The sequence below is a fragment of the Anabrus simplex genome, chromosome 1 (assembly GCF_040414725.1).
Source record: "Anabrus simplex isolate iqAnaSimp1 chromosome 1, ASM4041472v1, whole genome shotgun sequence".
Classification (NCBI taxonomy): Eukaryota; Metazoa; Arthropoda; class Insecta; order Orthoptera; family Tettigoniidae; genus Anabrus; species Anabrus simplex.
Window position 1 is genome coordinate 89,938,182 of NC_090265.1, and position 15,817 is coordinate 89,953,998.

Below are 15,817 nucleotides of genomic sequence, written 5' to 3' on the forward strand. Positions count from 1 at the left end.
TCGGCATTGTACTAAGACATTAACTAAAAGTTCCCAAAAATTGAGTTTAATTTACCCCAGAAATTCTTTGTAAACCATGTTTGTGCTATTACTCTTTGGGGCTAAAACGACTACGCGACATACTGTAGAACTGTACATGTGAGGAACAGTCTTCTCTCAAGTCGAAAAAATAAATGCATGTTTCTTTGTTTTTAAAGGAGATTCCAAACACCTATTCCCACATCTGTAACATCTTCAGTTTTTGAGATATACATAAGTATCCCCATGAAAAGAATTCAACCCCTTGAGCAGTCCATACCCAAAACCCCATCCCCACCTAAGTGTATTTTCCGAAAACAAAAATACATGTTTATTTATTTTTAAAGGAGGTTCCAAATACCATTTTTCACACCTGTAACATCTTCAGCTTTCAAGATATAAGTATCCTCTTAAATAATAATTCAACTATTTTTCCCTTCTTCCCCCCCCCGTTAAGTGCCTTCTCCGAAAACAAAAAGGTACATGTTTCTGTATTTTTAAAGGACTTTCCTAATACCAAGTTTCTTGTCTCTAACATAATTTTTTGACATATAATGGAGATTTACCCACTTTTCCAATTCTTTTCAGCCCTTTAACTGGATTTTCCGAAAACAAAAAAACTACTTGTTTAATTATTTTTAAGGAGATTCCAAATACCAGTTTTCATGTATGTATGTCTGTAACACCTTCAGTTTTTGAGATAAATGTGTACTCATTAAAATAATTCAACTTCTTCTTCACTTCTTTCTACCCCTCCCCTGCCTTAAGTGGACTTTCCAAAAACAAAAAATTAGTGTTTCTTTATTTTGAAAGAAAATTCAAAATACAAACTTTCACATCTGTAACAGCTTCAGTTTTTAAGATAAAGTATCCTCATAAACATATTTCAACTCCTTATTTACGTATTTTCAACTCCACACTCCTTATGTCAATTTTCTGAAGGAAACAAATGCGCATTTCTTTATTTTTAAAGGAGGTTCCAAATACCAATTTTCACACCTTTAACATCTCTAGTTTTTGAGATATAAGTATCCTCATACAAAGAATTCAACTCATTTTTCAATTCATTCACCCTCCTTAAGTGGATTTTCCGAAGACAAAACAACACGTGTTTCTTTACTTTGAAAGAAGATTCCAAATACAAATGTTCATGCATCTAACATCTTCAGATTTTTTAGATATAAGTATCCTCATAAAAGGAATTAAACTCTTTTTTCACTGCCCCTGTCCCAAGTTGATTCCCCCCCCCCCAAAATGTGTGTGCCTTTATTTTTAAAGGAGATTCCAAATTCACGCCTGTAACCTTGAGTTTTGAGATATAAGTTTCTCCAGAAAAATACTTCAATTTTTTTCACTTCTTTTCACACTCCCCACTCAAGTGAATTTCCCATAAACAAACAGTACCCATTTCTTTAAAAGAGCTTCCAAATACCAATTATCACGATTGTAACTTCTTCAGTTTTTGAGATATAAATATCCACATACCAAGAATTCAACTAATTTTTCAATTAATTCAACCCCGTGGATTTTCCAAAGTCAAAAGATTACGTGTTTCTTTACTTTGAAAGAAAATTCCAAATACAAATTTTCATGTCTGTAACATCTTCAGTTTTTGAGATATAAGTAGCCTCATGAAAAGAATTCAACTCCTTTTTCACTCCACCCCCACCCATTAAGTTGGTTTCCCCCACCCAAAAATGCGTGTTCCTTTATTTTTAAAGGAGATACCAAATACCTATTTCCACTTCTGTAACCTTCAGTTTTGAGATATGTTTCTCCAGAAAAAGACTTCAATTTTTTTCACTTCCTTTCATACTCTCCAATGAAGTGAATTTCGCATAAACAAACAGTACCCGTTTCTTTAAAAGAGCTTCCAAATACCAATTATCACGACTGTAACTTCTCCAGTTTTTGAGATATATTTATCCTCGTAAAAATAATTTATCTCCATTTTCACCCCTCCCCCCCCCCCCACTATGTTGATTTCCCCCATGCATGTTTATTTTTAAAGGAGATTCCATATACCAGTTTTCACGTTGGTAACATCTTTAGATTTTTAGTTTGTATATTCTTATACAAATAATTCAACTAATTTTTCAATTCTTCCACACACACCGTTAATGGTTTTTTTCTGAAAACCAAAGAATACGTGTTTCCTTATTTTTAAAGGATATTCCAAATACCAATTTTCACGTCTGCAACATTTTAAGTTTTTGAGATATACTGTAGATATCTTAATTTTTAAAATTCACCCCGTTTTTCAATTCCCTTTAAGTGGATTTTCAAAAAAAAAAAAATTCTTTACTTTTACAGGAAATTCCAAATACCAGTTTTCGAACCTGTAATATGTTATGTATCTGAGATAATTTGCGGATATAGTCTTCTTAAAAATTCACCCCGTTTGTCACTCCTGTTCACCCTCAATCCATCGAATTATCCCAAAACACAAAAATACGTGTTTCTTTATTTTCAAAGGTGATTTCAAATACCAATTTTTATGTCTGTAACATTTTCAGTTTTTGAGATATAAGTATCCTCATAAGAGGTGTTCAACATTTCCCCCCCCCCCCTTTTTTCACCCCCCTTAATGGGATTTTCTTAAAACAAAAAATGCATTTTCTTTATTTTTAAAGGAGATACCAAATACCAAATTTCATGTCTGTAACATCTTCTGTTTTTGAGATACCAGTATACTAATTAAAAGAATTCAATTGTATCGGTGCAACGTAAAGCCACTAGCAAAAAAAAAATCAACCCCATTTTCAATCACTTTTACCCCCCTTTTCCTGAAAACAAAAAATACATGTTTCTTTATTTTTAATAGAGATAAAAAAATACCAGTTTTCACTTCTGTAACATGTTAGGTTTTTGAGATATACTGTAGAAATGCTCATTTTAAAATTGAACCCCCATTTTAGTTCCCCTTAAGTGGAGTTTCCAAAAACAAATCACCTATATTTCTTTACTTTTACAGGAGATTCCAAATACCAATTTTTACGTCTGTAACATTTTGCATTTCTGATACTGTAGGTATTGTGTTTCTAAAAATTCACCCCAATGTGTCACTCCTGTTTAACCCCCATTAATTGGATTTTCCAAAAACAAAAATTATGTGTTTCTTTATATTTTTAAAGGAGATCCCAAATACCAGTTTTCAGGTCTGTAATATCTTCAGTTTCTGAAATATAAGTATCCTCATTAAAGGCATTCAACCCCTTTTTCACCCCTCGTAGTGGGATTTTCTGAAAACAAAAAATACGTGTTTATTTTTAAAGGAGATTTTAAGTACCAATTTTTACATCTGTAAACTTTTAAAGTTTTGAGATATAGATACACTCATTTTAAAAATTCACCCCCCTTTTCACCCCTTTAGTGACTGAATATCCAAAAATCCTCCCTTAGCGAGCACCTACATTGTAATATAAATGTATCCTCAAAATTTCACTTCTTTATGTCCAGTCGTTTTGGCTCGGTGATGATGAATCAGTCAGTCAGGACATGTTCTTTTATATATGTAGATATTTCAATATTTGATATTATGAAATAATGTTCAGAATATAGTATTTAAAATGATTTGAATCTTTTCAGTCAACTTTTTGCATTCATATTTTATTTAGAACAGTATCCCTTATTGCATGTAGTATTAAATCAAAATATTTAGGGATTTTGTGTATTTGGGTATATTGAACCCTTTACGGTCCATATAGGATACCTTTCTTACCTATTAGCAATGTGCATGAGATCTGTCTCTTGGGTCATTAACGGGTTCTTCGTCACTTGCTAAGGTAAGAGGTGGGTTTCAGTAAAATTGTAATATCTACGAAATGAAAATCAAATCTATAAAAGAATCGTGGTTTATTTAAGAAATTATTTAAGTGGGAAATAAAAAAAAACATTGTAACCCAAACTTATCTTGTTCGATCAACATAATCAACAATAATTACAATTCAGAGGAGCGATATACTGGTTTTAGAAGTTTAACTTAACTGCCTGATGGGCATCCTTACTAGAAACCATTGTCACCAGTTAAGAATGAAGAAAAGAAAGTCTGGAAATCCTTAAATTCGGCTTCCATGTGAGACTACATGTACCATCATAATGATTCGTGATGATCCAGCCCTCATAACATGAACTCTGAATTATTGGTATAATTAAGGCAGTCCAATCGGTATGTGCCACACATTGGTTGTATGGCATAGATCCTTAATTGAATCGATGTGACCTGCGACTGTGTCATGGACTGACATCTAACTTTCTAATTTACTTTAAAGTCATTGTAGATGATGACCGGAAGGAAAATGATGCTATAATGGCATATGGCCTTAATCTAAGTCACTGAGCTTGATGACCCCATGACCATCCAAATTTCTATGCTGAAGGCTAAATACAATTAAGTTAAAGTAGTTGATGACCAAGGTTTCCACTTTAATAATCCTAGCACATCTACTGCTCAATCAATCAAAGTCAAATAATGCAATAACAACGCTCACAACACTTTGTGGCAGTAAAATCCTTTGCATTCGGACATGTCCCCTTAATCGTTACATTAACAAAACAATTGCACTATCCCAGCAAAAGAAACTAAGATTTCCAGAATACATTTTGAAGTTAATCACTTGGCTTTAAGTTATTTCTCACCGGGCGAACTGGCCGTGCGGTTAGAGGCGCACGGCTGTCGAATCCCACTGTCAGTAGCCCTGAAGATGGTTTTCCGTGGTTTCCCATTTTCACACCAGGCAAATGCTGGGGCTGTACTTTAATTAAGGCCACGGCTGCTTCATTCCAACTCCTAGGCCTTTCATATCTCATCGTCGCCATAAGACCTATCTGTGTTGGTGCGACATAAACAGACTAGCAAAAAAGAGTTATTTCTCAAATACGGTTTCCACTGAGTTTAATAATTTAATAAATTGAAATAATTTTTATAAATCTTAATTAACAACAAATTCTATCTCCGCGGACGAATGTTTTCTTTAAGAAGTCCCTACTGAAATTCTGACGTTATTATAACGTTTATAGTCATTGAAAATTTTGGAAGCTGAAAAAAATACATTTTATTCTTTTCCATTATTATATTTCTTTGATGACGTCACACCACTAGTTTAATTTAACACTAACAATTATTAACACTTGGATAACCCTAATTATTAAGTACTCAAAATCTGCATAAGTAGAACTCAACGTAAAATGTCACCTCCCATCATGACATTTATATAAGGCTTTGTGCATCCCTTAAAAATAAAATCAATAACTACCACCAATACTATATTTTGGACACCCTGGAAATGGTTAAATTCGCTCATTATAGTCTAATTTCCGTTGCTCCAAATATACGTTCAAATCTCGGTTAAACATGTTAATATAGAGAATGCGATCTAATAGCATAAATATTACTCAAGTAATAGTAATTTCAATTAGTTTCTTGCAAAATTATGAACTCCATTCCAAATAATACAATCTGATTTTTAACACGCTAAAAGACAGCTAAGATACCGTTATCTCCCAAGTGTCGAACTCCCCGATCAGCTGCCTAGCGGAACAAACTACCCCTCCCTGTCATAGCTTTGATGAGTTCCATATGGTCTATTCACTTTTAACTTGTCTTAAAAGAATGAAATCTGCGATCTCGCTGGTAAAATTACAAATTCGACATTCCTGGCCCAAACAGATTATACACAGAGAATTTATATTAAGATGTCATTCAATATTTATATACGTCACGAACCTACACTTACGTGGAATCCTTCACAATTTCCATTAGGCAAATAAATTCCTTGGGTTCTCACAGAATCTCACGGCATCATTTACAGGCTTCCACTTACCTGATTCTCAAAAATCTACCTCAACTCACATTCTAACAAGGCTTAAATCACTTGCTTCAAAACACGATAAATCTCGACGACATAAAAATGTAATATAATTCTTAGGACCCACAACACGTTACCACACAAATACTCTGATAATGAAACCTCTTCACATAACGTGACCTCGTATTTCTGACCTGCCCTCCACAAAAATGACCGACAAAATTTACTGTTATTTATTGTCAGTTATACACAGTTTAAACGCTGAAAGAAATAGCACTACCTTTGTAACAGACATTTATCGATCTTGCCTCGTAACTCTCCTTACTTAAATTTTACATTGCTCAACACGGCAGCATGCCTACAAATACTCTGATAATGAAACCTCTTCGCATAACGTGACCTCGTATTTCTGACCTGGCCTGTGAAAGGACTGCATTCTACATCTATTTTGGATGTCTGCGTTTTATTTTCACCCAGTGTTTAGCGGCGCTATGCTTGAGACTTTTTAACCATTCCAAAGTGATGAAGTTGTTAAACATTTGTTAATATCTTCACTTTCATTTTATACTTTGACCAACAAGCACATAACTTGTTAATAATTTTTTAAGCTTGTATTTTCACTTCATCCTATCAATGTTACTTATTATCAAGGGTTTATTATATGTACTACATACTTGTATATCTTTGTTCATACGACCTGTTGTTGCTGATGATGGTGTCTATAGACACTGACACCGGTACTAAATAAAAATGTTGTGATCATATTAACAATATATAATGTGTTGAAAAAAGGTGTATCAATCAAATTTCCCTCTATTGTATGTTATCTCCTTTCAATACGGACCAGAGATAAAGTTTTTAGTGTTGGAAGCATGCCTACATCATGAAACAATTACATAGGTGGTGATGGTGACAATTCACCTACCTTAAATTTACTCCAACTTCCATCTTGTTAGTTCACCAGCAACTCTCCGGTATTTTATTTAGCCATTTTAACACTTCTGGCTTCACACATTTTATTCATTATTGCTTTCGTGAAATAAAGACACACAAAAAAAGAAATACCCTTCACTCGATATTTCTGCGGACCGAACACGACTGCTTATACTGTCGACTGCTCACGAAATACTTTTTACAACACAATATTATTTAAACTTCAGTTTTATTACTGCGGAATAAATATGACCGTCTTTACATGTTATTAAATACTCTTACTTAACAAAAGTATCTCCACTTGGAGACGATACTCTGGCCACATCGACCAAAATCTTTCTCCTGGACTTAATCTGTTAATCGCCAATAAATTACCCAACAGTATGACATTCTCTCTTGAGTTCAAATGATTCAACACGGGTGACTTCAAGATGGCGCGTCCCTTTTTATAGTGTCTACCCCCTCTCTTAGGAATTTTTCTTTGCCGCTAAGAAAATGTACATATATTTTTCGACCTTGTGGAAATGTATGGAAGGCAGGTTTTACTGTAACCAAGTACTTGCTAAATTATTAGTGACATTGTTCATGACCTTAAAAAATATCTTACCGAGCTCGATAGCTGCAGTCGCTTAAATGCGGCCAGTATCCAGTATTCGGGAGATAGGTGGTTCGAACCCCACTGTCGGCAGCCCTAATATGGTTTTCCGTGGTTTCCCATTTTTACACCAGGAAAATGCTGGGGCTGTACCTTAATTAAGGCCACGGCCGCTTCCTTCCCACTCCTAGCCCTTTCCTGTCCCATCATCGCCGTAAGACCTATCTGTGTCGGTGCGACGTAAAGCAAACTAGCAAAAAAAAAATCTCATAACAAATTGACTGGTTAAATGACCTCGTTTGATAGGCACTATATTCAGACGACGTGACGTGGGTTGAACAGACGCACGTCTTTCACCAGTTTCCCTCGGAAACTGCTTAGCAATCTCAAATCTGCATTACTAAAGACCAACTGTCTCACAGATAATTACAGGACACTTATTATATTAGTTTCGCTGTTAATTTCTTTTAATACATATATTTATTTAACCAATACTTTTGTTGTATCAATGCACTATCGACACGTCACTTTTCATAGCGTGTGAAGAGAGCCATTCTCCCCCATGCCACGTGTCGTTCTGATGAGAATAAAAATGCATTCAAGCTTCTCATTGCGGTTAATATGGAGACTAATGTGGTAACTTTAAGACTCTGATTTCTTATGACACCAAGGTCATGGGTAACAATATCTGTATGCTCTTATCTTCCCAGATTTCTCTTTGGCGAGATGCAGTGAGCAGACTGTAATTTCTTTCCTGGTATGGGCTAGATCAAGTTTGTTAATTGACTCGTTTCAATCTCATCCTTGGCTTTAACGATTTGAATGTGACTGAGGTATGAGCAGTACCGCCAACATCGTTCCTCACGCAGCGAGTCCTTGTAACCACCACCACAACCCTTTGATGAGTGGTTTGAAAGTGTTGTTCTTAGTGTTGGTTGGTATATGCATTTCAGTGGACTTGGAAGACTGATATATATAATAGCAACTTTATATCTGTGAGGAAAGCAATTAGAAATTACCTCACTCCTCATTTCACTAGTACACCTCTTCAGTGATACCTAGGCTACTTAAGACAACTGATCATAGATCAGATAAGGTTCAGGCGAGTCTCAGGCTGAGGACTCAACATACATGTGCTTTATGCAAAAAAAGTGTTCATTTCAGAGCAGAATTCTTATTGTAGCAGAGTGAATTTTTATAGATTTCTTGGGCACATACATTACCATTGTACTATTGGTACTGCTGTAAGCACCAAGCTCGATAGCTACAGTTGCTTAAGTGCGGCCAGTATCCAGTATTCGGGAGATAATGGGTTCGAACCCCACTGTCGGCAGCCCTGAAGATGGTTTTCCGTGGTTTCCCATTTTCACACCAGGCAAATGCTGGGGCTGTACCTTCATTGAATAATTGAAGCCACGGCCGCTTCCTTCCCACTGCTAGCCCTTTCCTGACCCATCGTCGCCGTAAGACCTATCTGTGTCAGTGCGACGTAAAGCCAATAGCAAAAAAAAAAAAAAAAAAAAAATCTGCTGTAAGCTTATGATATTTGCGTTGTGATGCATTAAAAATCTAAATGATGTCAGCTTATTTAACAGCTTTATTTACCGCTTAACACCCTCTTGTCTTGTTTTTACCACTTTTGTGTACCCTCTTTTAAGTACTGATAATGAAGCATTTCGTTTACCATTTTCTGAGTTCTGTACCCATTTGGTATTAACAGGTTTCAGCAAAGAAAGTTTTGTCTTTCATATTTATTGAAGTAAGTTGTAGGAGATACACAGGCTTCTTGTGTCTTGTTCCATTACCTCATTTTTCTTCACATGATGTACAGTATTTTATTTTATTTCATACTGTGTCAAATTTCATAGTTGGCAGGTGAAGCTTTACAATACTGTAGTTACTTACAACACTCAACATCTACCAACGTAAATGCATACCATAAAAAATCTGTTTCAGTGCATGTAAAACAGTTGCTTAATTAGTTATCAGATGGCTATACTGCATCATGTGGTTGAGTCAATACTTCTGTTGACTGATTCTTGAATGGTATTGATTTATTCATGCATGGTGTTAATTGTGAACCCCTTGAACGTGTTTGTATTATTAGTCATCATCATCATCATAATGTCCGGCTTCATGGCTAAATGGTTAGCGTGCTGGCCTTTGAACACAGGGATCCTGGGTTCGATTCCCGGCAGGGTCGGGAATTTTAACCATCATTGGTTAATTTCGCTGACACAGGGGTTGGGTGTATGTGTCGTCTCCATCATCATTTCATCCTCATCACAGCACGCAGGTCGCCCACGGGGGTCAAATCAAAAGACCTGCACCTGGCGAGCCGAACTTGTCCTCGGACCCTCCCGGCACTTAAAGCCATACGACATTTCATTTCATCATCATAATCATCATTCCTCCCATGTCACATGTTTCATAAGGTCCAGGTTCTTAATGGTCCTTCTCCATTTCCTTTTGTTCTTTGCCAGGTCTATCCACTGGTCTTTCTGGACTCCAATAGCCTCCAGGCTTTGCTGAAGAGCATCCTTCCATCTCACCCTTGGTATACCTGGACCTCTTCATTTTTCTTCAGTGAGCCACATTGACCAGGACATTCTCTTTTTGCATTCTCACCTCAGCCTAGATGTTATCTTCTTGCTAATGGTTCTCTCAGTATGGAGCCACTTTCTCATGTCTTGACCCTGTCTGACTTCTTCTTCTTCTTCTGGCAAATGCTTCTTATGATGTTATTTGCAGTCACTTCTTTGGGTTTTGTCAGGCCTATTATTTCCAGCCATACACGTAGCAAGATCCTTTCAGCTTTGTTCTGAGTCTAGGGTCATACAGCATTCCAGAGATACGTTTTACTCCCATCTATGTACTACTTATTCTTCTCCATATGTCTTCTTCCATTGTAACGTCCCCACTAATTCTAGTTCCAAGATAGCTGAAATGGTTAACTTGTTTGAGATGTTTCCACTTTCTGGTAGGCAAAAGATGCTAATTTTTATAGCTGAGTTGCACGACTTCAGTTTTCTTCTCATTTATTTTAAGACCATTCCAGATGCATCAGCCCAATTTATCATAACTTATAGCTGTTCCTTAGCATCAGTGATCAGCACTAGGTCATCTCCATACATTATTTTCCAGATGAGAGAATTTTTATTGGATCTGAGGGCTACTTTGAGTTCCACTCAGCCTGTGTGAAAGTAATTGAGGAGGTATCTGACAGTGAGATAGCAGCCCTAGACTCGAAAGCCAAGAATATTGGCTCAGAGGATTCATTGAACTGAACATGCATCACCTCGTAATCTGCAGGCTTTTAGGCTGAGTAGTGGTTGCTTAGTAGGCAATGTTCGTCAGTGCTGTAGCACTATAGGGTTTTATTAGTTTTGGTTGTTATGTGTTCTATTTTATTAGTCACTGTGATAAATTTCCGAATGTTATCTATCATTTTCCATTTTTTTAGGGCATCCGCTCTATGCAAGATCATGGTCCAAAGAAGCCAGCAGCTCCTAAGAGAAAGAAGCCAAACCAGCGTAAGAAAGTACTGAAGAAACCACGTGATAATGAACACATGGCTGATGTACTAGAAACATATGAAGAAAAGTGAATTTATACCATTATTTTTGTACTTACGTGTAAATGTTTTCTAATATGTATAATATTGTATGATGCCTCGATGCCTCGTCTGTCCTTCAGAAGAAACTTTAATGTGATGGTAATCCTAAGAATAAATTATATTTTATTGTTACTGACTGACTGCCTGTGTTATTTCTTGGCTAATACCATGGTCTAGGATTTTGGCCATTAGCTGTCTGCTTGCTTGGTTCTGGATGGATTCCCAGTTCTGTCATAAGTTAAATATTTAAAACTGGTTTGTTTGGAACAGGGTGCACTCAAACTCTGTAGCCCAACTATGAAGAGAAGAAAGCAGGGTTTAGGTCACATTTTAAAATCCCATTCTCAGCCACCCAGAAGTAAACTACCACAGCATGGGATATTAGACATGATATTTTGGGTTTACACTCTGTCAAATGAGTCCAGCTCCTTGGGTGAATGGTTAGTATACTAGCCTTTGGTTCAGAGGGTCCCATTCCCAGCCTCTTCGGATTTTAACTTTGTCTGGTTAATTCCTCTTGCTTGGGGTCTGGGTGTTTGTGTTCATCATAATACACATCTTCATTTATGTACAATACTCACTACAGTGATAAAGAAGTTGGAAAAAATGCTATAAAATAATGGAAGGAAGCCAGAAGGTGATGATACAGGAGATGGAAGAAAACCAGGCGAGAATAGTAGAAAGCCAGGAGGAGTTGAAGGCGATGAGATACAGCCAGACGAAGATAGATAAAAACCAGAAGATGATTATAAAGGACTGAGCAAGTGGCCATGCAGTTTGTCTTGTAGCTGTGAGCTTGCATTTGGGAGATAGCGGGTTTGAACCCGCAGTCCTGAAGAGGGTTTTCCATGGTTTCCCTCTTTCACACCAGGCAAATGCTGGGGCTGTGCCTTAATTAAGATCACAGCCACTTCCTTCCCACTCCTAGCCCTTTTCTATACCATCATTGCCATAAGACCTATCTGCGTTGGTGCGACATAAAGCAGATTGTAAAAACAAAATATATAAAAACAAAAAACTTTTAAAAGAGTGCCCAAGAGAAGATCCTCAAGACAGTAATAAGAACAGACAAGGCTCAAAACAAAGAAACAAAGTAGTGAAAGTATGAGAGGAGGGCTGAAAGTGTCTGTAAAAGTTTGGGAAGCTGGGCTTAAGTGATATAGGCACATCAAGGGAAGGAATCAGGAATGTGTAGGATGGAGGAGGCTGAAAATTCTGCCAACAGGATAAAGGAGTAGAGGACATCCCTGAAGATGATGGATGGATAGCATTCAAGAAAACTTGAACTTGCATGGACTTGTGAAGGAGATGGTATACAACAGACTATAGTGGAAGATAAAGACTGCATCAGCAACCCCACTTAGGGGGATTACTATAATAATACCAAAGAAGGAAAAGAAGAAGAATTTCAGTACTCATATTTCACTTTCTGTACAAACCCATTGACCAAACAAATACCTTGACAAATAATTTTCTGAGCTATATATACTGGTGGTTAATCATTTGTGACATTTGCATAACTCTTACATTTCCATTCCCAGTCGAGCTTTAATATCTTGTCAGTAGTAATATCCTCTGGTATTATCCTGTTATTGTTGTTATTATTATGGTAAGAAATAAAAGATATTTTTGAGTGTCTCACCACGAATGGTTCAGTTTTATAAAGGTATATGTTGCCCATTGGTCCATCTTCAGTTGTAGACAAATGTGAGAGAAAAAGGTAGAAAAACATTTCCAGGAGCAGGTAAAAAACAAAACAGTAAATGAATTTAAATAAAAATAAAATCCTGTTTATATTTGATCCCCCCTTATATCTAGGCTGTGACTAGAGATGTGCACAGGCACAGCCCACTTTCTTATCTGCGTCTTCAGTCGGTCTCTTGAATTGATGTTGTACTTACAAACTGTATACCTGTAAATTCGAGTCTGTTTTCACAGTTCTCTATGGCCATAATCTTGTCTGAAGATTTCCTGCTTCTTCATTATCTTACGTTTCATTATGAGCACATTCCTTTTAACTATTTTGTATGGTTAATAGTGTAAGTTTTTAACATTTATTTACATGAATTATCTAATATCTTATTGTAAAATAATTTCTTGAAGGGAGGTCGAATGACTAAAGTTCGCCCAGTGTTCGACACATTTGTGAAAATGATAGGGTACCCTTCTCTCATTAAATGTTTGGAGGAAGGCCCAAATCTTATTGAGTTGATACCTGATATTTTCGTGGGATTCTGAGAAAAGGCCGTAGGTGTGTTGGCAGAAATTGCAAAGGCCTTTCTTCAGATTGTGATACATCCTGAGGAACGAAAGTATCTAAAGTTTCTCTGATGGGATTTAAAACAGAAACACATGATTATGTTTCAACACAGGAGAGTTATTATTGGTGTTACTTGTAGCCTTTTCTTTTTAGCTGCTGTACTAAACTTACACTTCAGCGAGGATTTTGTTGTTTTAACCCCTGAACAAGTTGCATGGCTGAGTGTGCTTCGAGGCAGATTTTACTGGACAATTTGGTATCGAGAGTTGGCAAGTTGTCTAAAGTACGAAGGGCGTACTATATTGTTTTACACTTTATATTTTTCTACCCAAATGAAGTACATTACACATCAGTTGTTACGTCCACCTTCTCAACATAATCTCCTTGTAACTGTATGAACTTTTGCCATCGATGTGTCAGTCTCTCCAGACCATCTGTAAAGATCACATAACCACATTTCAGTTGAGAATTGTAGTGTAGATACAGTATATTAGATAGTATCTTGCCTGTTATATTCTTGTGTATTTTTGTGCAAACGGCAGGTTTCATTTCTATTACAGAATAGTAGGACAAAGTATACTAATATTAATCTGTCTACGTGTTTAACTTTGTTGGTAATCTTTGAGTGCCTACCGGTAGTTCTTGCAAATATCTAATTTTAGGCCTAATTAGAATTTTCATTTCTATTTGTGCTTAGTAATACGCTAGGATACATCTGAACATAGTTTAAACATTATTGTAGTATAGTATAGTTACTTATTAGAGTGCCTATTCTATAATTTTGAGTAGTTTTGTGAATTTCGAACTTTAATGGTAATTTTCTTTTCTGTTTGTGCTTGGTAATAACCTGTTTTAATTAGAATATGTCTGAACATAATTTAAAATTATTGTAGTGTATTGTAGTATCTGTACTTAGTCTGAACGTAGTTTAGAATTATTGCAGTGTATTATAGTACCGTGTGTTTATTCTATTACTGTGAAATATTTGTGTAGTATAGTACCGTTTGTGTGGTATCTGTAGTAACTCTCTTACTAGAATTCTGTTGTTGTAATTAGGGTAGTCTTAACTTCGGTTAAGAATTGTGTAATTCTTGTGTATTATTCTCTGTTTCCAGTAATTAACAGCAATTTTCATCCTGTTAACGTGTTGTAGGAATAAAAAATCATACAATTAAGAAGTGTTGTAGTGTAGTAGTAGCCTATATTAATTAACTTATTGTCGTGTGATCTTTGTGAACTAACCTAGACAATATTTCTGTCTTTCATTTCTATTTTGCACAGAATAGGTTATCTTTTTTTTTTCTTTTCTTTTCATTATTTAGTAAGGAATAGCTAAGGAGTGTGAGTGTAGGAACTGTGGGTGTGGCCAGGCATTAAGGAGTATGAGGAAGGAGTTGGAGAGCTTGAGGGAGACAATTAGGATTCTCTCAGAGGACAGGAAGGAAAGGGGGGAATTGTAGAAGACAGGTGGTCTAATGTTTTAAGGGGAAGGAGATTGCAGGCTAAGGGCTCCATTCAGGATCAGAATTCAGGACAGGTGTCGGTGAGAAATCGGTACGAGTCACTGCATGTAGAACAACCGAGGGAAGATGAGGAACAGGGAACTTGCCAAGAAGTGTGGAAGTAGGAGAAAGGGAAGAGGTAGGAAAGGGAAATGTGGAGTAGTGGATAGGAAAAGACAGGTGGAACAGGGTCATGGGATGGACAAAACGGAGGAGGAAGTAGCTTCTGCAGCTGTCAGGAAAGATAGAACTGACCAGGAGGGAGGGGATAAAATGAGGTGGGTAGGGTTGAGGCTCTGGTCATGGGGTTTCCATTGTTAGACATGTGAGGAAAGTGTGTGGAGGAAAGGGTACCAGGGTAGAGTGTTATCCAGGAATTAGGTTAAGGCAGATGTTGAGGAGAGTAGAAGAGAAGGAGGAGGGAAAGGAGAAGGTGGAAATGTTTCACATTGGTACTAACAACGTAAGACAAGCAGGTATAAGTACCAACACAGTTGGGGATGGGGATGTGTGGGACCTGGTAAATGCAGCACGGGTGAAGTTTAAGGAAGCGGATATTGTTATCAGTGGAATACTGACTGGAAGGTGATTGGGGATTTAAATGAGACTGTGGAGTGGGTATATGGGAAACTAGGAGTGAGATTTCTAGATCCTAATGGGTGGGTAGGAGATAGGGATCTGCGCTCAGATGGCCTTCACTTAAACCGCAGTGGTACGTATAAGTTAGGAAATTTGTTTAGAAGGGTTATAGGGAGGTAGATTCAGGGAAACAGGGTGGCCTAGGGAGCGGTGTTAAGGGAACAGGGAACTGGAAATCAAGTAGGGATGACATAAAAATGTTAGTGCTTAACTGTAGAAGTATTGTAAAGAAAGGAATAGAATTAAGTAATTTAAGGGAGTCAACATTTACACTCATGCTCATAAATTAAGGATAATTGCATATTGTGGTGCCACACAACGTGGCACTACACAAAACTGGCACTAATAGCATAGGCACATAGTGAATACAAACGAAACATATCTGTAAGTCCACAGTATTGGTGATAAGTTGAGAAAACCGTCCCAAAACATCTGTGCTAAAAAAAC

General features: G+C 36.8%; 1 protein-coding gene across 1 annotated transcript in view; it reads left to right on the forward strand.

Moving 5' to 3' along the window:
* The window catches only part of TfIIEbeta (transcription factor IIEbeta), a 44,597-nt gene extending 33,491 nt beyond the window's left edge, over nucleotides 1-11,106 (forward strand). The window contains exon 6 of the mRNA XM_067138848.2: nucleotides 10,817-11,106. Within this exon, the coding sequence (XP_066994949.1) occupies nucleotides 10,817-10,960 (144 nt within the window). The 3' untranslated portion in view covers nucleotides 10,961-11,106. The remainder of the gene's footprint in view (nucleotides 1-10,816) is intronic.
* Nucleotides 11,107-15,817: the final 4,711 nt, after the last annotated feature.